Source organism: Gopherus evgoodei, chromosome 1 (genome assembly GCF_007399415.2).
Source record: "Gopherus evgoodei ecotype Sinaloan lineage chromosome 1, rGopEvg1_v1.p, whole genome shotgun sequence".
NCBI classification, from domain to species: domain Eukaryota; kingdom Metazoa; phylum Chordata; order Testudines; family Testudinidae; genus Gopherus; species Gopherus evgoodei.
The window spans coordinates 77,780,619-77,808,595 of NC_044322.1; the positions used below are offsets into that span (position 1 = coordinate 77,780,619).

Below are 27,977 nucleotides of genomic sequence, written 5' to 3' on the forward strand. Positions count from 1 at the left end.
CCTCTCTTGAACACCCTTTGGCTACTAACAATTGCAACTGCTAGACTTCTAGCTCTTTCAGGAAAAAGAAAGTATGGAAAACGTTCACAGCCAAAGCTGGTTTAAACTAGCTTCCTCGACATATCATGAACATATTTCCTGCACTGTCAAAGCAATATCCTGGAAAAACAGATTATTATTACATAGACAGATTCTGAGTAACAGCAGCAGGAAAATCAAATAATAAAAGCTGTTATGGATCCTCCTTCTCCTGGAAAAACAATCATTCATTCAAATGTGTGAGGTAAAAGGAAAGACATTAAAAACAGGAAATAAAATAACAGTGAACATAACTGGCATTACACATGGGGTTTTCAAGTACTTAAAAAAAAGATTCAAGCTTCTCTTTTATTCAGTAACAAATAATTTGTGTTTCAACAGCTTTATGTACATTTTAAAAAACAAACAAACAAACAAAAATGGGGACTGTTACCTAGTTTTATGTTCACAGTTTGAATGTGGTAAAAACAGCTTTTTTTACTTGAAAAAAGTAATAGAATTTTTTTAAATTGTGTTTTCTTTTTTAGTTTAAACATCCCACTGAAAAAAGTTATGAAACAGAAGCAGACTATAAATTCCCTGGTTTAGCTTGACCACAAAAGCAAGTTAAGTGAAGTTTAAAAAATAAACAGCCAGCATGAATGAAAAAGAGCAAGATTTTCTTTGAGTTTGAGCTTTAACAATAATGTGGTTTAGAAAACTGAAATAAGATGCATACTATGTCCAGAGAGGATTATCCTCCACTGTAGATATATCTCTTTGTAATATACATTTGTTCTTTATGTGCCCACCTTGAAATCAAAGGAGAGTTGCTGTGTTACTGCTTCAGCATTAGCCACAGCACATTCCAGTTTTACTTAATTTTGTTACATACCCTGTCAGAAGTAAGGCTGCTGCACCGTTCAAAGCTGTCCATGCTGCCCAGACGGCCTCGCATTCTGCTAGCTCCCTGCAAGAATGAGAGTGTTCCATTTTATCCCAAGTTTTGTTCTTCATAGTAGGATTAAATAAATTGTTTAAGAGACAACTGGAAAAAAACAGCAGAGATCCTGCAGGTAAACAGTGAGGTGCTACAAAGTGCTATCTACAAAAGTCCACATAATAACTGCATGTACTATTCACCTTAATCTAATCCAATCTATCCTTTGATTTCAGAGCACTAAATTCACTCACTGATTTTTTAAATTAGTATGCTATGCAATGGGTTTAAATATTAAATAAAGTTATTCGCAAGGAAAAAACATTAAATTTTATCTTAAATTTTGATGGCATTCATGGATGGATTATAAAATAGAAGCTATAAATGTTTGCGATTTTTATACACATGCATTACATATATTTTTACATTCCAATCCAAGATGACTGCACCCAGAGTAAGCCTCAAATGTAAAGTCTATCACATGTTTACATCTGTATAGTACAGTTCCATCATCTCAGAGTTATATAGTGAGATTTACAGTCCATCAAGCCCCCACTCCATTATGAAAAATGATCACTGGTCTCTTTTTCTGCAGTGAAGAATGGAAAGATTTTGAAGAGTAAAAATCTGTTGCAAGTAAAAAGAATTGCCTGCTTCCACGTCAAGGTTTTTGACAAGGAAAAATAAGCTACTTCTTGGCAGAGGCAAGGAAGAATTTCTGCTATCCCCTAAAGGGAAAAAAATACAACAAACTTTAGGAAGAGGCTCTGATTGCAATAAGGACCAAACAGGGGTATACTCCAAATAGGGACATACCTATGCCTCATCTTCCTGAAGGCAGTACGTGTAGTGATTACCAACTTAGTTTAAACATGCAAAGTCACAAAGAGTTATTTTGAAATCTAAATAAATGACCTACTGCAATCAAAAACAGCTACCAGAAATGAGATACATTTTTTTTATTGGATTCCTGTCCATTCAAACCCACAGAATCTCTCTAATAATCATTAAGATGTTTCTGGAACCTGTCTCCTGCCCTCATGTCATTCCAAAAGAATCTTTTCTTATTTGACAAAACAATCTATACGTTCCTCAAAATTTTCAGACTTAATTTGTTCTCCACCCACTCAGAACCTTTAACAGAGGTAGATTCTTCTCATACAGGGCTTCCTCTCCCATTCCCGGTTCAACAACCCTCTGGAACAACCAGACTGCACCTAATTCCCTGACTCTTCAAATCTTGTTTTGAGAATGATAGATTTATTTGAGTGGATTTGGAGTCACAGACCTACAAATTCTACTGCGGATCTCCCACTCTTCCTTGGAGGTAAGTGATTCCATCCTACACTTGTGTAAGGTTCCTTTCTTTTCTTCCACACGCCATTTACAATTGGTGTTAGCATAATCTATTGGAGAACAGCATCATAGAACTGTAGGGCTGGAAGGGACCTCAAGAGGTTATATAGTCCATCTCCCCTCTACAAGAGGACCAAACATATCTAGACCTTCTCATCTCTAGACTAGACCTGCCCAATTATTCCATACTTTCCCCTAAGAGACACGTTTTCTAAACCTCTTATTTTTGTTTTTCTCTTCTGGGCTCTCTCCAATTTGTCCACATCTTTCTTAAAGTGCCATGCCCAAACACCCAACATAGTCCCCCAGATAAGGCCTCACCAGTGCCAAGTACAGCAAAACAATGACCTACTATGTCTTACATGACACTCCTGTTAATACACTCAGAATGAGATTGGCATTTTTTGCAACAGTGTCACACACTACTGATGATCCTCTATGACCCTCGCATTCTTTTCTGCAATTCTGCTATCTATCCAGTCATAACAACTGTATTTACTGAGAATAGTCAGTGAACACTGCAAGCCTTTGGATGAGCCTCAACTGGAGTATTGTGTCCAGTTCTGGGCACCGCATTTCAAGAAAGATGTGGAGAAATTGGAGAGGGTCCAGAGAAGAGCAACAAGAATGATTAAAGGTCTTGAGAACATGACCTATGAAGGAAGGCTGAAGGAATTGGGTTTGTATAGTTTGGAAAAGAGAAGACTGAGAGGGGACATGATAGCAGTTTTCAGGTATCTAAAAGGGTGTCATCAGGAGGAGGGAGAAAACTTGTTCACCTTAGCCTCCAATGATAGAACAAGAAGCAATGGGCTTAAACTGCAGCAAGGGAGATTTAGGTTGGACATTAGGAAAAAGTTCCTAACTGTCAGGGTAGTTAAACACTGGAATAGATTGCCTAGGGAAGTTGTGGAATCTCCATCTCTGGAGATATTTAAGAGTAGGTTAGATAAATGTCTATCAGGGATGGTCTAGACGGTATTTGGTCCTGCCATGAGGGCAGGGGACTGGACTCGATGACCTCTCGAGGTCCCTTCCAGTCCTAGAGTCTATGAGTCTATGAAATATATGATCAGAGTACATTATGTTACATTGTTTTATTATCTGATGGGAATGGAAATTCCTCAGCTCCTGAAGCATGCTACTTTGATAATTAATCAGATACACAACAGTAAACCCATTTGCTTTCTCTCATGCTGTTTTTGACACCTGAGAGAAGCACCCCATAAACATCCACAAAACTAACTCACTATCCTTCTTCAAAACACTCCTTTTTTCTGTGATGGCTACAAAACTGTAACAGGCTGCTGGTGTGCTGAGACCACAGTCTATCATGCTGACCAATATTGTCTCGTGTTTTTTTTTTTAACTGCCCCATCTGATCTGACTATATTTGTCTATTATCTCATTTTATATGGAGATTGTAAGATCTTTGGGACTGTCTTTTTGTTCTGACTGTATAGCACCTAGAACAATGGTCCTGGTCATTGACTGGGCTTAGAGGTGCTACAGTAATACAATAATAAATCAATATTTTATAGAAATTGTTGGTAGACTTAAGGCATAGTAGCTCCTCTTGTTGTACTCACAGCCATAGGTAATGTTTTACAATGTCAAGAATTGCTTCAGGTTACTTTTTCCTTCCAGAGCTTTAGTCCTGAAAACCACTCTCGGTGCCATGGATGCGCAAACTACCTCCTAAAGCCTGTTACTAACAGAAAGGAATGCTGGCCCTGAAGCATCTCTCTTCAGTGGCATATCACGTAACAGATATGAATGAAAATTCTGTGAATTAACACATTCGTTTAGTTTAGGGAAGGGTAATGTTGTGCTTTTGGCATTAAAAAACACATGACTTCTATAAATATTACATTTCTGAGACAGAGAAAAACCTTTGTTTTCTTAGTCTGGTATGTGCACGAGCACCAAAATTCAAACTATATTTATGAGGTTTGAGGTCAAGCACAGGTTATATTTATTTTTCTGGGATGCACAGCTATGAAGCCACAGCTTGTTTTCAGTTCAGCCCTGGCAACTTTCAGAACATTTCAGCAAAGTAAGCCAATGAGAAAGACACATACTTTTGAGATTTTTATTTTTAATAAAACAAATAGGCTTCTCATTTAGAGTTAGACTGTCAACCCTCTACTGACATTAGTGAGCACCTACTCACTCAAGCAGCACCATTGATGCCAATGCGACTAGCTGGGCGAGCAGCTGTTCACAATCCTGTCCTTACATGTTGCTTGAGTATTTTATAAGTATATATTTCTTAATCCATTATGACAGAGACTTTACAAGTGCATCTTTAAAAAAAAAATGAAAAAAACTTTGCACGTACAATCAGAGGACGAAGAAGGATTTTACATTCCATGGATTTCTTGGTCTTTCCTCTTTCATGATCTACTAATCAAATATGTGAACAGATTTTCTGAGACTACCAACATAGCAACTTTCTGAATAGAAACTTAGAATTTGTTTTTGTGACAACTGCAGCAATGTCCTGTATTATCCTGGACAAACCTTACTGAATTAGGTTTAATATTTCTGAGTTCATCGCATTAAAAATGAAAATGTTTATGTACTGCTGTGGGATTGTATGGAACTTCTTTAGCAGGAAGACAGGATTACTGCAATCTCTGGAAGACATGAGGCACTTCAAAGGATTTTTAGTGACAACCTTTGTAAACTGGATATCCTAGGAAATACCTGGGGATGAATCCATCCTTTTGAAACTATGCCCTGGGGAGAAAGCTCAATTCTTTGCTAATTACCTTCTCCTGGAAACTCCAGATCAAAGACCCCTGAACTGTGGACTTAACATGTCATGAAGCTGCTTGTTCTGAGCTGAAGCTGTGATGAATGTGAAACCACAACTCCTTGGGTGGTGTTTTGAAGGACTGCTCTTGCCAGAGCTCATATTAGGGTTGTGTTGATCTCATGCAAGCTGATTATTATGTTCTGTTACTGTTTTTAATGTGTTTTCTCTGTAGCGCTTTTACCTTAAGAATAAAATAGGCCTGCATAGGAAGTGCTGTGTAGTAACTTATTAACTGTTGGCAATCATTCTGTTATTAGGGAACAGAAGGTAAGAGAAGATTGCTTAAGGCAGCCTGTCTTTGCTGAGAATGACACAGTGGAGGCAGGAAACTGTTCAGCCTGGAGATACTCTAGTCAGAAGGGAAAGAGAGAGAAAGACACATCTCCACCCAAGATTGCTGATAGCTTGGGAGCCAGAAGCCTGAGAACAGTGTTCTTGCTGTACCACAGAGGGGGAAAAGCAGGTGCAGTTGATCTGAACTATCACCGTTTTCCTTCCTAGTTATAAAATTACATAAATCTTTTGTTTACTAAAACTTTACAATAAAGAGGACAAGTGATGTCATCAGTTTTTACATCATGGTACAGTTAAATGACTTGAACCATTATTAGGGCCACACTGTGTTTTTCTACAGTGTCTTACACAGAGAGAGAGATGTTTCCTGTCCCAGGGAGCTTACAATCGAACATGAAACAAGCAGCAGTCTTTTAAAAGGTAGACGGCAAAAAAGAGAAAGAGAAGTTACAATGTATTATTTTTAATAATTTTTATTACAGTAGTGCCTAAAGCCAAGTCCTGGATCAGGGCCTTGTTGCGCCAGGCACTGTACACACGCAACAACAAATCCCTGTCCCATATCCAATTAGATGCAATGTCCTTATCAATCTTTTCCAATTCTTGCATTAATGAAGCCATTGCTGGAAGTGCAAGGAAAGGATTCCCTGTGGACCCATTTCTAGTTTTTTTGGAAGATGCTCTGCAACATACTGATTGTTTTTAATCTATTGTAGTTACATACAGGATACATTTTTGGCACCTAAAATTTGCAGTTTTATTTGGTCATGTAATATATTCATCATATCAGATGAGATTGGACATGTGTAGGTCCATCTCCTTAAATAAACCAAACTACCATATGGATTACTTTATGCAACCCACAGACTCCAGAAAATTCATTCTGCTATATACTATGCAAGGCACTGCTTTATATCACAATGACCCTGCTCAGAAGAGAGACATACCATATTCTAAATGGTGAAATAAGCAATCATGGAGAAAAATGATCTTACCTATAGAGCAATTCTTACCAGTGGTTTCTGTATCTTTAGTAGACCAATTAGAAAACAGCCTACTCACCCCTTGTACCAGTGTAGTGGAAATACTTTCTCACATTGTGAGCTACAACACGTTAATGTGCCCACATACCTGACTGAGTTATGCAGTTAAGACTATGTTTCATAATATTTATTGGGTCATTCCTAGATTCACGTTCCATCTCCAGACATATGTCTGTTCAATAGCAGCATCCCCTAGTGAAGCACTGAACTATCAGAGCCCAGAGTACTCCCCCCGCCCCGTCATATGCTCTATGGGCATTAAACATACAAATAAAAGATTCAAAGCACACAGCACTGCTGTTACTGTCACTATCTGACGATACTTCTAACTGCTGAAATTACTCAGATCTTTCACAGATCATTCCCTCATACTCAGGTCATGGCTTCTAGGATGTCACAATTGCTACTCAACTTTCCAAACATCTTCAGATTAATCTGATCCAAGAATTCATGATAGGTATGGCCCCAATTCAACAAGGTTCTTAAACACATGACTAACTTTAAGCACAAGGACTACAATGGGCTGACTCACATGCTTGAAGTTAAGGGCTGAAGTACCTTGCTGAACTAAGTATCTCCCATTTGTAGTCCAACTAGTTCTGATGGCCCAGGCAATACATTTAGACATATCATTGTCAGCACAATAGTTACACCTCACTAACACAGTCCATCAGGATTTACGGCCCTCGGTCCAATAACTCCTAGACCTTCCTCCCTTGTTCCTCTTTACATCTCTTCTCTCTGCTCCTAGCCTGCCTGCCATCATTTAGTTAAAGTGCTTTTACCAGTCTGAGCTTAAATAGGATTTTAGAACACCACACTGTGGGGGGAAGAAGGCTGAGGGGAGAAGAGAGAAAATACTACCCTACCTTTTAGAATTATTCAGCTTTTCCAATTGTTACTTTGTTTAATTGCACATTGCACCTTGGCTAACATTAAATGATGAAATGAGATGCCATTCATCAATATCCGGGTACCTCTGATTGTATGTAATATAGCCATAATCTTAATATTTTGCAATTTTTGAAACTGATCGTGACACAGTGAGAGCCGTAGCACCCAGGTCGCTTAGCTAATTGTGTGACAGGGAAGATTAAAGGCTTAACTGGAGGCAATTAACCTGTCATGGTGAGATTGTTGACATATGTGGGCAATGACTGGGCTAATGAGATAAATCAGATCAATAAGGGACGATATATATTTGGCAGGAAAAGACAGTTACCTTTTCTGTAACTTGTCTTTGAGCGATTGCTAATATCTATTCCATAATAGGTGTGCATGCTCACCACGTGCATCGGTGCGGAAATTTTTTCCCTAGCAGTACCCGTAGGGGAGTGCCTCTAGCAACCCCTAGAGTGGTGCCTCCATGGTGAGGTATAAAGGGCACAGCATGCTCCCCACAACCTCAGTTCCTTCTTGCTGCCAATGAAGGTGCTTCAGAACTGCTCTGCTCCAGCTTTGCTGCAGCTTCGCTCCAGAACTCTTGTTTGTTCAGTGTAGTAGAACATGTAGTTAGGGTAGCTGAGAGAGTGAGCTGTGTGCGGTAGAGATACGTGAGTAGAAGGCTCCTCCTAATACCTGCCCGTACTATGCTCTGCGAAGCTGGGAATCTAAAGATAAAAGCTATACCTGGGGAAAAGAAATGGCTTGTGTGCATGTTTGAGTAAGAGGCTGTCATAAACAGATAGTTAAGGGTTAATGTCTCTTTTACCTGTAAAGGGTTAACAAACAGTGAACCTGGAACACCTGACAAGAGGACCAATCAGGAAACAAGATACTTACAAATCTCGGTGGAGGGAAGCCTTTGTTTTGGGCTGTTTCATGGGGTTTTTGTTCTCTCTGGGTTCTGAGAGGGACCAGACATGTAAGCAGATATCTCCAAATTTCTGAAACAGCCTCTTCTGTTCAATTTAGTAAATACCAATTAGGAAGGCGGTTTAGTCTTTTTGTTTGGTTTTCTTTATTTGCAAATGTGTATTTGCTGGAAGGATCGTATCTCTGTTGCTGAAACCTGTATTTGTGCTGGGAGGAGGATTTTCTCTAGTGTCTATAAGCTGAAAGACCCTGTAACATTTGTCATCTTGATTTTACAGAGAAAACTTTTACTTTTTTCTTTCTTTTATTAAAAGCTTTTCTTTTTAAGAGCCTGATTGATTTTTGGCTATCTTGTGTAAGACCCAAGGGAAGGGAGTCTGCACTCACCAGGGAATTGGTGGGAGGAAGGAGAGAAGGGGGGAGGAAAAGCCCAATTTCTCTCTGTTTTAAGATTCAAGGAGTTTGAATCACAGTGATTTTCCAGGGTAACCCAGGGAGGGGAAGCCTGGGAGAGGCAACAGTGAGGGAAAGGGTTTACTTTCCTTGTGTTAAGATCCAGAGGAACTGAGTCTTGGGGTTCCCCGGGCAAGGTTTTGGGGGGACCAGAGTGTACCAGGCACTGGAATTCCTGGTTGGTGGCAGCGCTACAAGTACTAAACTGGTAATTGAGCTTAGAGAAATTCATGCTGGTACTCCATCTTTTGGACGCTAAGGTTCAGAGTAGGGGCTCATACCATGACAGAGGCAACCCAAATGGGCCAGGCAGTGCGGCACACAGGCTAGCTGAGGGAACCCTGTGACACTGGCTTTGCAGAACTAGAAGCTATAGCGTTCAAGTACTTATTTCATGAAGGAAAAGAGTTACAACAGACTACACGTGATGCTGTTTTATTACTGCTCTTTCAGAAGGGACTGACTCTGTTTACTTAATGAATGTTGTCACACAGTTCAGGGCAACTGCACCTGTATTTCCCCTCAAAGGTCCAGCAAGGGCAACCATTCCCAGACTTCCTGCTCCCCAGCTGTTGCCTTTCTTGGGTGGAGATCTGCACCTCACTCCTTTCTGACTGGAGTGTTTCCAAGCTGCACAGTTCCCTGCCTTCATTGCGTTATTTCCAGCACAGACCTGCTGCCCAAGCACAGTTGCTTGCTTTCTCTTCAGAGACAATTAACAGTGTGACTACCCCGTCACTGTAAGTTACCATGCCTGTTTTTTTCTTAAGGTAAAAAGTACTACCACAGAAAACTTGCAATAATAAGAGCATCCCAATCTATCCTGGGCTCTGGCAGGAGCAGTCCTTCCAAATCCCATCCAAGGAATTTCCTTATGGCTTCCAGTCCATTACAGCTTCAACTCAGAACAAGCCCCCATCTTATGGCATCTCAGCAAGCCCAGACCTTCCAACCCTCCCTTCAGGATTGGGGCCCTCAGTGAACTAGGAATCCTGTTCGTCTGCTGGATCACAAGATGATTCCGAGCCTGTTTAAAACCAGGCTATTTATCCAAAAATCCTTTCTTTGTCAGCTGGTCCTTGGAGAATCCCGTTTGAACTAATATTAGCCTACCTCTTCAGCAGGTCTTTCAGCATCCCCCTTGTCCTAGGAGGAGTTACATACAATTCCATAACAATGGCATTTTTAACATAATGGACCCCAAAAGGTATTAACCCTAAGTCACTAAGTTTTAACTTAATTTAGTAAAGTTTATTCCATAAGGTTTACCCAGGATATGGCAGGATATTGGTCAGTCTGTCACAAACATAATGCAGAATTATGATTAAACTACATTATATTGTGTCTCAAAATAGCTGGAAATCTTGCAACTTAACTTTGTGCACTACTTGCTGTTGATGGGAACTCAACACATTTTCATAAATATTTGCTAAAAGACTGTCTCTGCTTCTGTGCATGTGTGCTCTTCCTGCACTTAACATCAACATAATCCAGCCAAATTAAACCCATAGGAAGCAATTAAGTTTCATGCATATGATTTTAGCTTGTCTAGTTTTTAGTATAAATCTGAACTATTGTTAAATATGAAAACAAACAAACACTGTATAACCTTATCATTAATGATATCTGCAAGAGCTGTTGACAATGAGCTATTAATCTTACCCTTGAAAAGATATTTTCCAGAGAACTAGTCAAGGATTTCTTGGCCTTGTTTTTCAGAACGTCGAGTTTAAACCGGCCACCGCTGGCAGTGTTTTCTGGGATTGCACTGTTTGAAATGTTCTGCTGAAGTAAGCAAGAACACTTTTTAGCTTTGGTAGGACTCTCGGCAATTGAAGGCCTCTGAAAACTAAAACTAAACCTGATCATATAACAAGCAATGTGCCCTTTACTTAACATAACTAGCCTACAGGACAGGGGTGGGCAAACTTTTTGGCCCGAGGGTCACATCTGGGAATAGAAATTGTATGGCAGGCCATGAATGCTCACAAAATTGGGGTTGGGGTGCGAAAGGGGGTGAGGGCTCTGGTTAGGGGTGTGACCTCCAGGGTGGGGCCAGAAATTAGGAGTTCAGAGTGCGGGAGGAGGCTCTGGACTGGGGGAGGAGGGTCTAAGGTGGGGCTGGAGATGAAGGCTTTGGGGTGCAGGAGGGTGCTCTGGGCAGGGGGGTGGGATCAGGGCTGGGACAGGGTTTGGGGCATGGGGAGAGGCTCAGGGGTGCATGCTCCGCGCGGCACTTATGTCAAGCGGCTCCTGGAAGCAGCAACATGTCCCTTCTCTGGGTCCTACGTGGAGGTGTGGCCAGGCAGCTCTGCACACTGTCCCATCTACGGACACCACCCCTGCGGCTCCCATTGGCTGCAGTTCCCAGCCAATGGTAACTGAGGGGGCAGTGCTTGGGGTGGGGGCAGTGTGCAGAGCAGAGCCCCTGGATGCCCCTACAAGTAGGAGCCAGAGGGGTGCCATGCCACTGCTTCTGGGGCCCCCGACCCTACTCCCTGGCTGGAGTGCTGGAGGGAGGCCATGCCGCTGCTTCTGGGATTTGCATAGAGAGGACCCTGACCCTGCTCTCTGGCTGGAGAGCCAGAGCGGGGCAAACCCCAAACCCCAGCAGGAGCTCGAGGGCCGGATTAAAACACCCACCCCTGGCTAACTTTGTTTTTTGTTATTTATTTAAAAGAAATGAAGCATGTGGCCTAAAAAGGTAACGCTCTGTATATTCACCCCTGTACTACAATTATTTCTTACTGTGTTTAGGCTGGCTAAGGTTTTTCTGGCACTGCTTATATTGTACTAAAGTCTGCAACAAAAATTACCTGTCTGCTTTTTCCAAGGGAACAGAAAAACAGAAAAGCAACCCCAAACATAAACTTTAATCAAACATGCCAAAATGAATTAAAAACAGTATAGTTATGGAAAACAGATAAGAAGGAGTCCTTGCTCATTCACAATATAAAAGGCTCAGTTTTCCCTGCTGTACTGTAGCTTAGCGTTATCTAAGGTTGTATTTGAATAAAGAAAGAAAATAAAGTATAGGCTGTACCAATGGTGCCTCGCCAATATGGACGTGCGTCTTTTGTTTAGTTTCACACAACTGTCGCAGATGTAAGATCACAAGCTCATTTTCTTCCTGGTCACTGACAGGCTTCATTTTCTGTCAAGAATAGACAAATAAATAAAACATCTCTTTCAATACATCACTTTTGCTTTGATATCTGATTAGAAATACTATGAAGGTTCTAAAGGTAAGATATTCCTGATGCTCCGGATGCCAGCAAATTTAGAATATGCATTACATATACACTATCAATACCATTCAACTACTTCTAATAACAACTTGTACAAAAGTTTATGTAGCACTATACAATCATAAAAGTAGTTAACAGGCACAACTTTCAAAATCACCTAATTGGCTTAGGACATAAGTCCCATTTTCAAAAGTTGCCAGGTGCTTTTGAAGAAATCGTAGAGGTGCCTATCTGCACCCTTACCTCAGACTTTTAGAGCTATTTACGCATTGCTCCCATCAGGATAACAGTGCTTAACTGACTTCGGAGCCTCTGTCTCATATAAAGTCAATGGGACATGGCTTAAGTACCCGCGTTACTTTTGAGAAAGAATTAGGTATTGCAGAATCTCATTCTCAAAAGTGATGCAGATACTGTACTTAGAAGCCCATGTCCCATTGACTTTAAATGAGGCTTAGAATTAGGCATTGCAGAGTCTCAAAGTCTCATTTTGAAAATGAGCTCTAAGTTCATTTTAAAAACAAGACAGGCTCCTAAGTCAGTTAGACACTGCAGCATGGAGTGAAGCAATGACTAAAATGAAAATGGGACTTGGGGGAAGATTTTCATAAAGTGCCAAAATGCTCTTACACATTGAACCAATTCTTCATCTGCACATTAAATATACTTGCTTACAGAGTCCTGAAGCAGGACTGGGATCCCAGGGGTTCTGCAGGACCTACTGCCATAATAGCTGGAATAAAATGTACTTTGTTGCAGGTGGGATTGGGTGGGCAAAAAGCCCCAGACTGAGGGATAGGATTAAAAAAAAAAGAAAGTAGCCCCACTTATATGATGAGCCTCCAGAGTCAATAATCATGCGTAGATAATTCTAAGAGGAATTTTGGAACCATGTATTATTTTATCTTATATTAGAATCGCTTTATCTCTAGCCTTTTTGTTTTTATTGCCCACATCACTTCATTATTTGAACGTCTCATATACCTCAGAACTCAGCCCCACATCACCCCACAAGATAGGGAAGTATTGTTTTCCCTATTTTACACATGAGGAACAGAAGCACAGACAGACAAAATAACTTTGCCTATGGTCACATGAGAAGTTTGTAGCAGAGTTGAGAACTGAACTGTTCCCATACCAGCACCTTCTCAAATCACTTTAGACTGGAGTATACTATTGCAGTACAATAGTTTTGAGAAATGAATTAATGCAGAGTATTAAGCCCATGCAGATGACTAAGAAAGAAAGCCAAATACAGCTGAAAGGAAGAACATGGGTTCGGCCCAATTTAAAATATAGTCCACTGATCACAGAAAAAGTCAGCAACCTGAGCACAAAACTTTGCACACACGCGCACATACGCTAAAAAGATTTCCAGAATATGAGAGAAGTCAAAACCTACATAGACATGGGAGGGACACATGAACTGCGTTGACTTTATTACCTGAACACGCTCAAAAATGTCTGCTTGCTCATTATCAGTAAGTGATGACAGGTGTCTCTGAATTACAAGTTTGGCTCTTGGTGGGTAAAGACCTTCAGAAAAAAAAAATATTAAACAGAGCCTTTAACAACTACTAAAACTACATTCATTCACCAGATTATCCTATGATTCCTATCTATGCTGCTATTAAAACTACATAAAGATAATACACTTTTAAAATAAATGAAAGATGAGCTATTTTAGAAGGCTTTCAGTTAAAAAGCTATTAACATATCTACAAAGTACTTTTCAAATTCTATTAAAGTACAAAACTCTTACTTTGTCTACTCTCACTAGATCATACTGAGGTAAGAATTCAGTGCCTTATAAAATTGGGAATCCCATCTGGGAGGGATTTGAATAGAACACAACAATGATAAGTTCTAGGATCCCGTATCAAGATGCAAAGCTGTCCCCCTTCCTCCCAACTTGCCCCTGTCCCCATCTACTTTTCTACATTCAAGTCAGACTGCTTCCTTCTTCCCCGCAATGCTTTCTGAGGTCCAGAAGGGGGAATCACTCAGGAGAAACTGTCTATTCACTCTCAGTTCCTGAACCACAGCAACTTTAGCAGCTGGGAGTAACAACTTTAGCAAAAGGTCCAGGGCACACTATGCTCTGTGAAAGCAGCAATTTTCAGAGGTTTATAACCCAGCCAAAATTGGGTGGATTTTCACTTGGGAGAAGGTCCCAGACAACCTCCATGCCCCTGCTCCAAAGAATAAAAGCGCTAGAGCTTCTTAACTTAAAAGATAAGAATTTTTAACATTGGCCAAACACCACATCTCCCCCCCCCCAACGTCGTTCTCAAGCCGCTGAACCATTTTATTTGAAATTTAAAAAAAAAAATGTTTAGACTGGTGCAGACACCCACCATGGAGGATTTCAACCTGAATAGTTCAAGTTTGGCAGAGTTATAAGCAACTGAATATTGGGTCTTTTCAGAAAAATTGTTAGGCCTCCCTATAATAAACCCTTTGGTTCTGTCTGAAGCCCACCATCCTCAAAAATAAAAAAAGAAAAAGAAAAACACTGTAGCAAAATATTTTACAATTACACCTCTACCTCAATATAACGCTGTCCTCGGGAGCCAAAAAAAATCTTACCGCATTATAGATGAAACCGCGTTATATCGAACGTGCTTTGGTCCACCAGAGTGCACAGCCCCATGCCCCCGGAGCACTGCTTTGCCGTGTTCTATCCGGATTAGTGTTTTATCGGGTCACGTTATATTGAGATAGAGGTGTACTTTGGGAAAGATTTTCAGAAGTGACTGGTGATTGAGTTGCCCAACTTGATAAACATATTAGAAGGTCCTAATTTTCAGATGGTCTATGTTCTGTACTTTTTAAAAATATTGGGCTCTCAATCTGTCTCAAGTTGAGGTATCCAAAAAGCTGAGGCATCCAAACTCATAAGTCACTTTTGAAAATCTAGGTGTTGGCTTCTTTTCACAGTTCTTCCATGGGTATCAGTGGGATGAAACAGCAGCTTATGCATTTGTAGCTTTTCATTGAGAAACAGGGAATTTCCAACTAGGATTTGCCACTTCTGAAAACTCTAGTGTTAACACAGACATTAACCATAAAATTGTATTTCCTTGCCAAGACTTCTCATGCTTTTCACCCACCAAAGGGAACTAATAATTCTAAGTGATAATCATTTTTATTTAACAAATACAAATTTTGTGGTGTTTATTACAATATCTCATACAAAGACAGACAAGTCTGTGTGTGAACACACCACTACTTTTTAGTGAATAGAGCATATCATACTTGATTATGTATGTTGGTTCCATCTGCCAGCTTATGTCATTTTTAATAACCATTCTGTCAAATATTAAAAAGCCATACTGTGGCATAATTAACTGTCATTGAAGTCAGAGCTATGTGTGCAGATCTGAAGTCAGGCACTAGCCCTAAATTCTTTATTATCCTTTTTCAATTTGATATTAACCTCATATTTTATTAACATATTTCACCTAATAGAACAAGGTAATGAAGTACATAAAGCAATCAGCCCCATGAGAAAAATCATCAACAAGATTACAAAATAAGAAAAAGAATAAACAGAAAGAAAGGCTAAAACTTCAGTTCCAGCACTACTGTCCCTTCATTTACTACCATCGAAGTATGGTTCCAAATATGTTCAGAGCACTATGTTGAGAATTTCTATACATACTAAAATAATAGAGCAGAAGGAAGGACAAAAACAAATACTTGAGGAAAATGTAATATTTATGGCAAGAGCTTTAAGGGGCTAGCTGGAAAATACTTATTGTGATAGCCACCACTTTACTCAATTTATTGGCCATTTATCATGGTCATGAGAATTTTTTTCTTCTTTAACTAAACTGAGATTCAAGCAATTAGGTAGGTTTTAATTAAACTAAGAGCTGATGCACGGTGGTGATTCTGGAGTGAAAACAGAAAATCTTCTATATGAATTTAAAATAAACGGAATTGCTACCTTCAATTCTTTCACAGAGTTTATGCAATGAGTGCATAGGACAGGCCTCACACAGTTTAATCTGAGTCTTGGCATTCTGTAGAGCGGCAGCAGTGCTAAAGGCTTGTTTCAGGGTAAGCATTACCTCATCAACCTAGAAGGAAACGAACAAACAAAACAGGCTAAGAAAAGTCTGGGTGTTTTACAAGACAGTATAAAAGTGAAAATATGTCAGATACATCATATCAGACTTTTAAGTCATTCCACAACTGAGTTCTTTTATATTAGGAATGTTGTTTCCTGTTCATATTACATACACTGATCTATCATAAAAGTTTAGTAGTCTAGTGGTCAAGAGAACAAGGTTCTATTCTTAATTTACTACTGATTTCAAGAGGATTTTAGACAAGGGAAATTGAAATCAATGGGAGTTAGGACCTTTTGAAAATCCCACTAGGCACCTACATGACTATCTACATCTTTAAGTGCCTAAACACCTTAAAAAATTTGGCCCTTAGGCACTTTTGAAAATTTACCATACAGATCTCTAGATCCCTGTGGGAATCTAGTGGCCTATTTCTGAAATGTTGCACATTCACAGCTCCCACTGAAAATGAGACCCCCTGGGGGTGGAGGAAAATCAGGCCATAAATATGTAACTAAGCATTCAGGCTTGAAAATTGGGTCTCTTACTGCACCCAGAGATTACAACTTTTTACCTTCCAGTAGCTGCAATGAGCATATTAGGATCTCCACTTCTGCCAATTTGCCTCTATGCAATTTACATTTTAGCTTGGTTGGGTACATAACATGCAGTAGGTGATCCTAAGAGTCAGGGGCTTTTGTTGTCCCCTCTTACAGAGACAGTTATGTATGGCTTTTTTCCTAAAATAGTTTTCATTTGTCCTGATACAAGTCTCTATGAACAAAATGCTTTTGATCTGTTGCTGCAGTTATATCCTGTTGGTATGTCAGAAACTTTAGGGACAAGCCTATTTATTCTCTTGGTCCCTCACTCACTTGGATCAAAAGATTTGAAAGACAAGCTATAAGTTCCTTTGTCACCAACAAGTAAGCCTTATGTATTGTGTTCCAGACTCCAGTCTATGCCCTCCTCTTTCCTCTCACTGCATCACAAATACAGCAATGCAGCGTTCTCACACACTGCAGCACTGGGTAGGGCCAATCTCTATTTTACATGGGAAAGAGGTCAGAGCTGATCATTTTCTCCTCTACTGGGATAGATATTCAAATGCACTTTCATCCTTTGTAGACAGACCTCTCAGAGTCTCCTTCCCCTTTATATATTTAAGGACACACTGCTATTAAAAGCAAACCAGCCCACTTCTATGTTTCAGCCTGGCAGAAGAAAATTGTGTTGAAATTTCCTGTTCAGTTCTTAGAGGGCTTTCAAATATTGTACTTTAGATCTAGTCCTTTGCTGCCATCTATCACTTCTCTGTGAAGCACGTTTGTGAGGGATGAAATGTGACTGCATGTTCAGGTTTCTGTCTACAAGTAGTCTGCTAACATTCAACGTAGGATTATAAAAGTGTTCTGTAGATCATCAGGTCTCCAGCATAATTGTTCAAGCAAAGCTTTGCATGGGCATGGAGGCTTGAATTAGTCAGTCTGTGTGCTGTGGCATGTCATTTAATGTTTTTAAATGAAAATTATTTGATTAATGTTATTGATAGTTTCTGAGTGGGTTTCTCACATCTCACAATTCAATTTATTCTTGTCCTGTCACTGTAAGATTTCATGAGGCTCGTGGAACGTAGACATGACAACAACAGCAAAGCCTACTAGTCGGCTTTTCCGAATGGCAGGGCTCTTTTCCATGGCCTCTGCCCATTAATAATATTACGCTCAAGTAATTATTTAACTCTTAAAATATGTGAGGAAGTTGAGGAGAAGGGTTTTATTTCTTTGTAAACCAACTCCTTTCTTTTAGGTCACCTGTGTATTATCAGGGATCAAATTAATCAAAAGATCATATGAAGGCATATTTTTCTTTAAATGACATTCTGCTGGACATTCAATAGGTTCTCTCTCGCCTCAAATTTTGACAGTGAGTCAGATCCTCAGTTGGTGTAAAGCGGCATAGTTCCATGGACTCCAATAAAGCTATGCTCAGACACCACTTCAAGCCAGAGCTGCTGTAGCATCCCCCCGGTGCCCCTACTTCCAGCACCAATGGCAAATGCTGGTGTCCACCAGCTGAGGATCTACTCCTACATCAGGGATTCTCAAATTGGGAGTCTGGACCTCTCAGGCGGTCGCGAGGCTCTTACATGGGGGGTTATGAGCTGTCAGCCTCCACCCTAAACACCGCTTTGCTTCCAGCATTTATAACGGTGTTAAATATACAAAAAAGTGTTTTTAATTTATAAGGAGGGATCGTGCTCAGAGGCTTGCTATGTGAAAAGGGTTACCAGTACAAAAGTTTGAGAATTATTGCCCCACATTGTTTGAAGCACTGCTAAGAATGCTTAGCCCCATAACTGCTGTGGTCCTCCATAATGCTCAAATAATTAGGAATTGTTTAGTGCTCTGAAGTGAGTTAGAGCTGGTCAAAATTATCTCTGTTAAACACATGGATCAAAAATTTGAATTTAAATGAAAAAAATGTTAAACATTTCATCATTTTCTTTTTGTTTTTCAGGCAGCTAAAGAACTGGTTCAATTTTTTTGATTTTTGAAAATTGTTTAAAGTAAAAAAAAAAAATCTTGAAAAACATTTTAGAGGGTTCCCTTCCCTCCCCCCCCTTTTCTTTTCTAACTGGCTCTAATTATGAGCAGTTAGGCCCTGCTTTATTAGGAGAAATAGTGCATCTCTTCTATAAATTCATGGCATTTTACCTTTCACTTTGAAGCACTAATAAGTTAGAAAGCCATTAGTTAATATGGTTTCTTTGTACCTGACATTAAGAAAACAGCTATGTGCAGCTTGAAAGCTTGTCTGTTTCACCAAACAGAAGTAGGTCCAATAAAAGTTATTACCTCAACCATCTTGTCTCTCTCTCTCTCTCTCAGAAAATATAGCAAAGACATTACTTTATATATGTCATATCTAACAATTGAGTATGCTGAGTCTTGTAATCACAATGGCTAATTGACTGACATCTTTTATATCATACATTTCAACGGTCTATTATGCAGAACAATTATAGATCTAAATTTCTGCTTCAAACCTAATGTTCCTATTTCATTTCTCAGAATAGTTAGGAATAAAAAGAAGAGCAACCACATTTGGAAAATGGAAGGATGTGCGTAGCACAGACAAAGAGTGTGACAACTTACAAGCATGGACCGGAACTCTGTACATCCAAGTTCCATTTCCAGCTCTGTTACTAATTTGGCCCCAGTTCACCAAGGTACTCAAGTACGTGTCAATGGTTATTACAAGAAGGAGGGAGAAAAACTATTCTCCTTAACCTCTAAGGACAAGAAGCAATAGGCTTAAATTGCAGCAAGGGAGGTTTAGGTTGGATTTTAGGAAAAACTTCCTGTCAGGGTGATAAGCACTGGAATAAATTGCCTCGGGAGGTTGTGGAAACTTCATCACTGGAGGTTTTTAAGAGCAGGTTAGATAAACACCTCTCAGGGATGGTCTAAAATAACACATAGTCCCTGTCTTGAGTGCAGGGGACTAGATTCGATGACCTCTCAAGGTCCCTTACAGTTCTATGATTCTATGTCTCAACAGATAAAAATGTGCAAAGTTACTTATGGTCAGATACTCAGCTAAGCCTTTACCTAGCCACCATTTGTGCACTCAAACACATACACTTGAATTTTGCCACTGTAAATTTCTGTGCAAATTCTAACACCTGGACATGTCCAGATACTAAGTATAGCCACGTGTACTTGTACCTGTATATAGGCGTGCATTCACAATAGAGTGCAGAGACTGAATTGCTGAGCCTCAGTTTACCCATGTGCAAAGTGAAGAATCATTAAAAAGGGGACAGAGAACAAGACGGAGAATATATTATTGCCCTTATATAAATCGATGGTATGCCCACATCTTGAATATTGCGTACAGATGTGGTCTCCTCATCTCAAAAAAGATATACTGGCACTAGAAAAGGTACACAAAAGGGCAACTAAAATTATTAGGGGTTTGGAACGGGTCCCATATGAAGAAAGATTCAAGAGGCTAGGACTTTTCGGCTTGGAAAAGAGGAGATTGAGGTGAGATATGACAGAGATATATAAAATCATGAATGATGTGGAGAAAATAGATAACTTTTCCTTATTTACTTATTCCCATAATACAAGAACTAGGGGCCACCAAATGAAATTAATGGGCAGCAGGTTTAAAACAAATAAAAGGAAGTTCTTCTTCACACAGCGCACAATCAACTTGTGGAACTCCTTACCTGAGCAGGTTGTGAAGGCTGGGACTATAACAGGGTTTAAAAGAGAAATAGATAAATTCATGGAGGTTAAGTCCATTAATGGCTATTAGCCAGGATGGGTAAGGAATGGTGTCCCTAGCCTCTGTTTGTCAGAGGGTGGAGACAGATGGCAGGAGAGAGATCACTTGATCATTACCTGTTAGGTTCACTCCCTCTGGGGCACGTGGCATTTGCCACTGTCAGTAGACAGGATACTGGGCTAGATGGACTTTTGGTCTGACCCAGTACAGCCGTTCTTATGACAATACTTATCTACTTCATACAGCTGCAGAGATTCAGGGATTATTAAGTGTTTTGAGATCCTCTGATGAACGAGGTTATCAAAATGTGAAAATCTGAGAGCTTATCTACACTTACAGTACCGCAGTGCACAGTAGTGCCTAGTGATGATGCTACCTACACCAACCAGAGAGCTTCTCCTGTCAGTGCAGGTATTCCACCTCCCCAAGAGGTGGTAGCTTTTTCTCCAGGAGAAGCCATTCTGCTGACATAGCACTGACTACATTGGGGGTTCAGATTTTCCACACCCCTGAGCGATAGGATTATAGTGGCATAAATTGGTAGTGTAGACCAAGCCTAACTGTTTATGTAAATTACTTACCAAAGATTCACTTGCACACTGGAACACGTAGCAAACATACTGGTTTATCCCAGGTTCAACTGATTCCCGACAAATAAAACCAAAGTGATCAACATGTTGTATACCCTGAAAATTTTGTAAAAAGCATTAGTGAAGTATTTATTTTAAAATGTATTTTAAAATCAGTTCAGAAATACAGTGATAATTGTATTTCACTTCTTGCCAGTCATCTCTGAGATACCACCACTTTCCCCATACTGAGCATTTGTAGAGAATAAGAAAGCTGCACAGTCGCAGATATCAAGTATGGCAATTCTCTCTTTTTTAATGGCTGCCACCATCTATCAAAGAAAAAAAGTCATAGGACTTCTTACACACACAAAACAAAATAAAAAATAAAAACAAAAAATACAAATCCTAAAGCAATAGCGGTGAATAAGGCTCAATTTCTTTCCTCATGAAAAAATTTGACCTTAGCTACATTTCTCTTTGACTTATTTCATTCAAATCAGCCCTATCTTCTCATCTTACAACACTCACATATTTTCTTAAAGTGAGCCCCTAGGAGACCAGTTCCCAGACTCAGCATAAACAGTTTTAACACAAATCTAGGAAGAATTACAGCAAAATCTATTGCTGTCTTCTGAATTTTCTCATTTCCTTGCATAGGGGAAGGTGTATGGGGGAGGTGGGATGACACTTGCGTCACTGTACCTGAAAATAGCACAGCAAGCTTGTTTGTTAACTGTACTCCCAGCACTGTTCTCTAACAGGGCGTCTCGACTTGTCATACCAACGGGACATGTGATTGTTTATCGTTCTGGGTTACCCACAAGGTCAGTGAGACTTAACAAGAAACCCACACAGCTGTCCGTGATATATATAGATATATTAAAATTTTTTATATCATTTATATTTGTGGCTTGGTCAATTATATAAATTCAGGACATGCATTTTCCAGTCTGAAATGAAGCACCCTAGTATACTCATGCCACAGAAAAACACATTTACTAGGGCAGAAGTAAAATAACCCTAAATACACTCTTTAGAGACTGCTGCTCTCTTTCATTTTAATCAGTCTTAAGCTCATAACAGTAAATATTCCAAGCTATTACATTAGCTAATAAATCTACAATAAGGGAAAGACTAACACAGGGTGTTTAACAGTGAACAAATGCTGATGAGCTCTGTGTAACCAAGTACTTGGCCTGAATAAATTAATATTTCATTTCTATGGACCATAAGAATTCTCCAGATTTTGTTTTTATTTTTTTGTTTTGTGTTTTTTAAAATCAACGCTTTCACTAATGCCACAGATGTTTTGGAAACACAGAACATTTTGTTAGCACCTACACCTCTACCCTGATATAACGCTGTGTTCAGGAGCCAAAAGTCTTACTGCATTATAGGTGAAACTGCGTTATATCGAACTTGCTTTGATCTGCTGGAGTGCGCAACCCCACCCGCCGCAGCACTGCTTTACCGCGTTATATACAAATTCATGTTGTATAGGGTTGCGTTATATCAGGGTAGAGGTGTATTCAGTTTAGTTCTCAACAAGGCTTTTATTTTTCCCCACCCACTCAAGCCATGTTCTAGTGAAAGATAAACACCAGCATGAAACATAGTCTGAAGTGATTTATTGCATACAAATGCCCAGTTTGGAAGAAGTTGTAGATGTCTCTCTAATATCCTGGGTCTGACAGGGTTGAGGTGAGTGAGGTAACCTTTTACTGGCCCAACTTCTGTTGGTGAGACCAACTTTTGATCTACACAGAGCTCTTCAGGTTTGGGAAAGCTGTGACACTAAGTACAAGGTCCAACAGATAGTTTAGCATAAGTAGTTAGCACACAGCCTGAATGTATGTGCTAACTACTTATGCTAAACTATCTGTTCGACCTTGTACTTGGCTGTGATGCTTTGACTGAGTTTCCCAGACCTGAAGAAGAGCTCTGTGTAGCTCAAAAACTTGTCTCCCTCACCAACATAAGTTGGTCCAATAAAAGACATTACCTCATTGACCTTGTCTCAGTTAAGAAGAAAGCAAGAACAAAGAGGACTGTCTAAGATACCAGGCCAGCTCCTACCATACTTTAAATATCAATTACTTCACTGCCAGTGTTGTTCTCCTGAGCTGCCCATGGGTTCACCTGCTGTCTACCAGGACCCTCACGGAAACTAGCAGCTGCCACTCATGATACTACCCTGGTAAACACGGATTTTGGACCCAGGGCATCCACAGGTTCTCTTCTTTCCTACCTCTCCTTCTTGTGTGCCTGCCTGATCTATGTATGCTACAAATACTATTATTTCATCTTTATCATTTGCCTACGTAGGCCAGATTTCCCTATTCCTCTTGCAGTCTCCTTTTCCCTCCACTAGAAGCAATAGTATACGCTAATCCCAATTTTAATTTGCAAACTATGTAGCCATGCAACACAGATACAAGGGAAGATTTCGAATAGTGTAATTTTAACATCTGAAAAGAGTGCTTTGGATCAGATGCTGGTCTAAGAACCCTCAGAAAATGCATTTGGAGACCTTTAATAGCTCTTGAGCTCACCCCATGGAATTCCCCAGATGCAGATTTATCATGAAACAAACAAACAGTGCGATGGCCTGGGGCCCCCAAAATGCAGGACAAATCTCACACTGCTCCCAAAAGCAGCAGGCTACTGGCACATCTCTACGTGCCCCTGGTGGGGGGGAGGCAGCTCCACAATACCCGCTGTCCCCTCCCCCTAAAGGGCACACAGAGACATGCCAGCAGCAGTGCAGCAGGACTAAGGCGGCTCCCTGTCCACGCTGCCTCCCTCCCTCCATGCAGTGCTGCACCCAGAAGCGGCCAGCATGTCCCTGAGCTGTGTGTGTCTGTGTGTTGCCCCTGCCCTGAGTGCCAACTCCATAGCTCTCATTGGCCGGGGGATGTGGCCAATTGGAGTTGTGGGGGCAGCACCTGTGGGCAGTGGCACGCAGACACACCCTGGCTCCCCTCTGCCTAGGAGCCACTGCCAGAGGGGTATGCCAGTTGCTTTGGGAGCCACGTTGCACAAGGTAAGCACTGCCCCCCGACTCCTCCTGCACACCAACTCCCTGAGTCTCCACCCAAACTCCCTCCCAGAACCCAACCCTCTGCCCCAATCAAGGTACTTCACTTTATTTTCATTTACTTCCTATTACTTAGGATATAGGAGGAGGATGAAGGAAAAAAGAATTAAAAATAGGGGAGGGGGAAATGAGAGAATATTCTTTTTCTTGGCTGTGTCCCCAGAGGGGCTTCCCAAAAAATGAAGCTGCACACAGGGCTCCACTAACTCTAATTCTGCCACTGGAATTCCCAACTTTAGAGTTGCTGCTACTACTAAATTATCCAAATGAGGCAGAAACCATGGCTCTGTCCCAAAACCATGGCTCTGTCTCAATCTCAGCTGCAGAGCTAGTTCCACACTGGGGAGAGGCACACACTTTGTATCCTGTCCCAAGGCGGCAAAACAGTTGTACTCCTCTTACTCGCGAACGCCCTCACTGAAACACAATGTCCCCACTGTAGAGCACCTCCAAACTGGAGACTTCAGGCTACTGACAAAATTGAACCGAGTGGCCCCTTCCTTAACAAAATTCACATCGAGCTGCAGGTGAATGATGACCAGAACTACCGCTACAATTCACAGAAATTCACTAGTCCTGTGTACGTCTTTAGATTGTGAGCACTTTGAGGCAGGGACTGTGTTTTCCTTTATGTTTGCGCGATTCCCAGCACTTTGTGGGAGCTAAAACAAACCAATAAGTGGCATTTGGAGGCACAGAATTTGAATGACTGCTGCAAGGAGGGGTCACCCCTGTCATCTACAATGGTAGCAACTGGATGATTAATCGAATTTTAAAATCCATCTTCCTCCAGTGCTGTCACCAAAACTATACTGTGGTTTATCACTTCTAAACTGTAGCATGTGTTCTTCTCATTCAAAACATGATTACCTCAAACATCACTCTATAGTTTATATTTAACATTTCCAAAGTACTCTGGTGGGGACGAGGGGGTACAGAATAGCTGTCTTACCATGTTTTCATTAGGGTTCTATAGAGAAAGCCAAAAATCTAGTTGTACAGGTGTTAACTAAAACAAAGGTATAATTGTTTAAAAGAGACATATGATATACAACCACTATGTTTAAGGATATTCTGTATTGTGTTTTCATTTAATCTTCTATAATCAACAAAAGCTTTGATTGCTTCTTTCTGCTGCTCACTGACTAAAATAAAGCCATCACAGTATCTCCAGAACAAAAAAGCCCCATCCCAGATGTACTGGAAGCTACCCAATAAATACGTACCTGAGAACATGAGGATATATCTTTAAAATTCTTTTCAAGCACAACAGATTTGGTGTCTGGGCTGATGAGGTTAATTTCAAATCGTCCAATCTTGAAAATAAAATTTAAATCAGACTGTTTTATAAGGCACAAATGAATAATACACCAAATAAAGTTCAATAACTGGTCAAATTCTGCCATCCTTGCTTTAGCTCACGGGTAGGCAACCTATGGCACACAGGGCACGCGAGCTGATTTTCAGTGGCACTCACACTGCCCGGGTCCTGACCATCAGTCCAGGGGACTCAGCATTTTAATTTAATTTTAAATTACGCCTCTTAACCATTTTAAAAACCTCATTTACTTTACATACAACAATAGTTTAGTTATATATTATAGAAAGAGCCCTTCTAAAAACATTAAAATGTATGACTGGCACGCAAAACCTTAAATCAAAGTGAACAAATGAAGACTCGGCACACTACTTCTGAAAGGTTGCTGACCCCTGTTTTACCTATTCACATTGAATAGTAGCTTACTCAGTGAATGAAGATGGCAGAATTTAGCACTTATGGAAAAAGGCAAATAGGGAGGGGAATTGCAGAAAATTTCAACAAAATGGCAAAATATTCAGTTTGGGGGTAAAACAAAACCAAAAAAGATTGCAGGAAGCAGACACAGTTCATGAAAAGTTTTATTCCAACAACAGCCAGTTTTTGACCAGCCCTAATTAAAGCTCTGTTAGACTGACCTGAAACAATCAATCAATGTAAGTTACAAGACTTATTAGACCAAAAATAACCATCCAGATGAGTTTTTTTAAATACAAATACAACAACAGTTTGGGTTTTCAGTTCTTTGCTGTTGTTGTTTGTTTGAAATAAAGGTGATGCATTTAGCCTCTTTTTAATCAGTCATCAACAAAAACAGATTATTTGCTGCAGTGAATTTCCCTTCTGCTTTCTCATGAACTGCTCCCCTATGGAGCTTGAGGCGTTTTTCAGCTAAGACCTTTTCACCACCAGTGATGGGCTGTGGGTTTCTAAATGGCAATATATTTCCTCATATCCGTTAGTGTTTCTCAAGAGGATGAAAATGCAAGTCTGTTCTCTAAAATACGGGGAAAAGAAAATTCCTAAGCATTTAGCAGCCTATCAATTTAAAAAGCAAAAGATCTTTGGTTTTTATGGATCACTTGTCCTAATAACTTTCTCTTGTTTCCTTAGCACATATGTTCTGAAATCTTTAAATGAACTTCAGGGGAGAGAAAAAAAGACTAAAGGGTTTGGGGATGAAGCTATTGAGCTGATCTTAGAAGTATAATTTTTCAACAGACTTTTTGCAAGACAGACTGTTCCTATTCTGGAAATGAGAAACTTCTTAGCATCACTGAAATTTATCATAAAAAGATTATGAGTCAAAATGCACTTTATTTTTCATAGCTTTAACTGCTTGTTCATTTTAGTAACACAAGAGGGAGATTTTGTTCACTCTGTTAAACAATTTTATGGATAGAGAAATCAATCCACAAAAGGGCTTGAAAGAAGTCTGAGTACTAGCATCAGATTCTAAGACAAAATACACTGTTCTCTTAAATATTATGTTTATATTGTCAAATTAACAGATAAGCAATTATATTCCCTTCAAGTTTACTAACTTATATGATTTAAACTTTAGCTTCCCCCAAAATAACTGGGATAAAAATTATTCAATATTGTTTAGAATTTCCCAGTATGGTTTCATGTATTGTAATACAAAATAGAAAACAAAAGTTTTTTGGCTTAACAGAAATAGTTTGCATAAGAAGTTTCAATATGCAGCAGTGACAATAATGGTGTAAGTCAAGCTCTCCTAATTCTATTGTATGCATGAAATTGCAGGTACTGCTATGGAACCTACCTGAAATAACATTGTTCTGTTCTTCTCAGAGTCAGAGGGTTGAACATGACTGGGTGCACTTGCATGTCTCCTGCGTGGCTGTGTTTTCAGGCTGGTATCATGAACCCTCCTTTGCATAACTGCAGTGACGCTGCTGCACCGAGAGCGGAATTCCTGCTGCTCATCAAAGCCAGAATCCTCCAAAATTCGCTCGGGGAAGGAGACACGGGTGCCAGCCAGGTTGGTCTGGCCTCCAATTGTAAGGATCCCAGTGTTCCCGGTGGTGGTGCTTGTGCCATCTAGCTCCTCAAATGGACTATCTGACAGAGAAGCTGGCACGTCTCCTTCATACAAGGTTAAGTCTGAACTGGAATCTGTGCTCCGCTGCTCACTCAACAGTTTCAGGCGCTGGCGCTCATGTAGACTGAATTTCTCAATGCACTCATCAATTAGAGTGGAGGGGGCTTTCTTATGGACCACAGTCACCTTTCCACAGTACAAAACCTCAAATTTTTGGGAATTGTAGAAGGCATCTTCACTATCCTTACCAGGCTTGGCATCCTCTTTCAGGGCTGCTTTGGACACTTGCCTTATGCTGCTGATCACATCAGGAACCTGGGTGACAATTAAAAATCTTCATAAGGAAACCAGACATTAAAGACCAAAGTCACAAATGTCCAACATGCAAGCCCTTTAAAAATGGATTAGAATTCGACTCTGAATAATAGAATGCCAGAGAAAATCATCATTATCCTCAAGTGGATTTGGCAGAAAAGGCTTTGTTAGCACAGCCCCAAGGATGTTCCGAATAAGATTTCAGTCTTAGGCAACAGAAATGTTCTTGCCAGTAACAGTTTAGCTA

The 27,977-nt window shown here is 40.1% G+C and overlaps 1 protein-coding gene across 5 annotated transcripts in view; it reads right to left on the minus strand.

The window, feature by feature from the left end:
• TBC1D4 (TBC1 domain family member 4) overlaps positions 1-27,977 on the minus strand; it is a 174,636-nt gene that overhangs the window by 43,900 nt on the left and 102,759 nt on the right. For 3 of the 5 annotated variants that reach the window (XM_030566568.1, XM_030566548.1, XM_030566539.1), the window contains exons 2-9: positions 27,137-27,730; positions 25,259-25,348; positions 20,945-21,049; positions 15,941-16,073; positions 13,433-13,524; positions 11,784-11,894; positions 10,403-10,522; positions 914-988 (exon numbers count right to left, since the gene is read on the minus strand). In XM_030566568.1, coding sequence (XP_030422428.1) covers positions 914-988; positions 10,403-10,522; positions 11,784-11,894; positions 13,433-13,524; positions 15,941-16,073; positions 20,945-21,049; positions 25,259-25,348; positions 27,137-27,730 — 1,320 coding nt within the window. Of the gene's footprint in view, positions 1-913; positions 989-10,402; positions 10,526-11,783; positions 11,895-13,432; positions 13,525-15,940; positions 16,074-20,944; positions 21,050-25,258; positions 25,349-27,136; positions 27,731-27,977 lie in introns of all 5 variants that reach the window. The other 2 variants (XM_030566558.1, XM_030566530.1) reach the window with 1 other exon arrangement.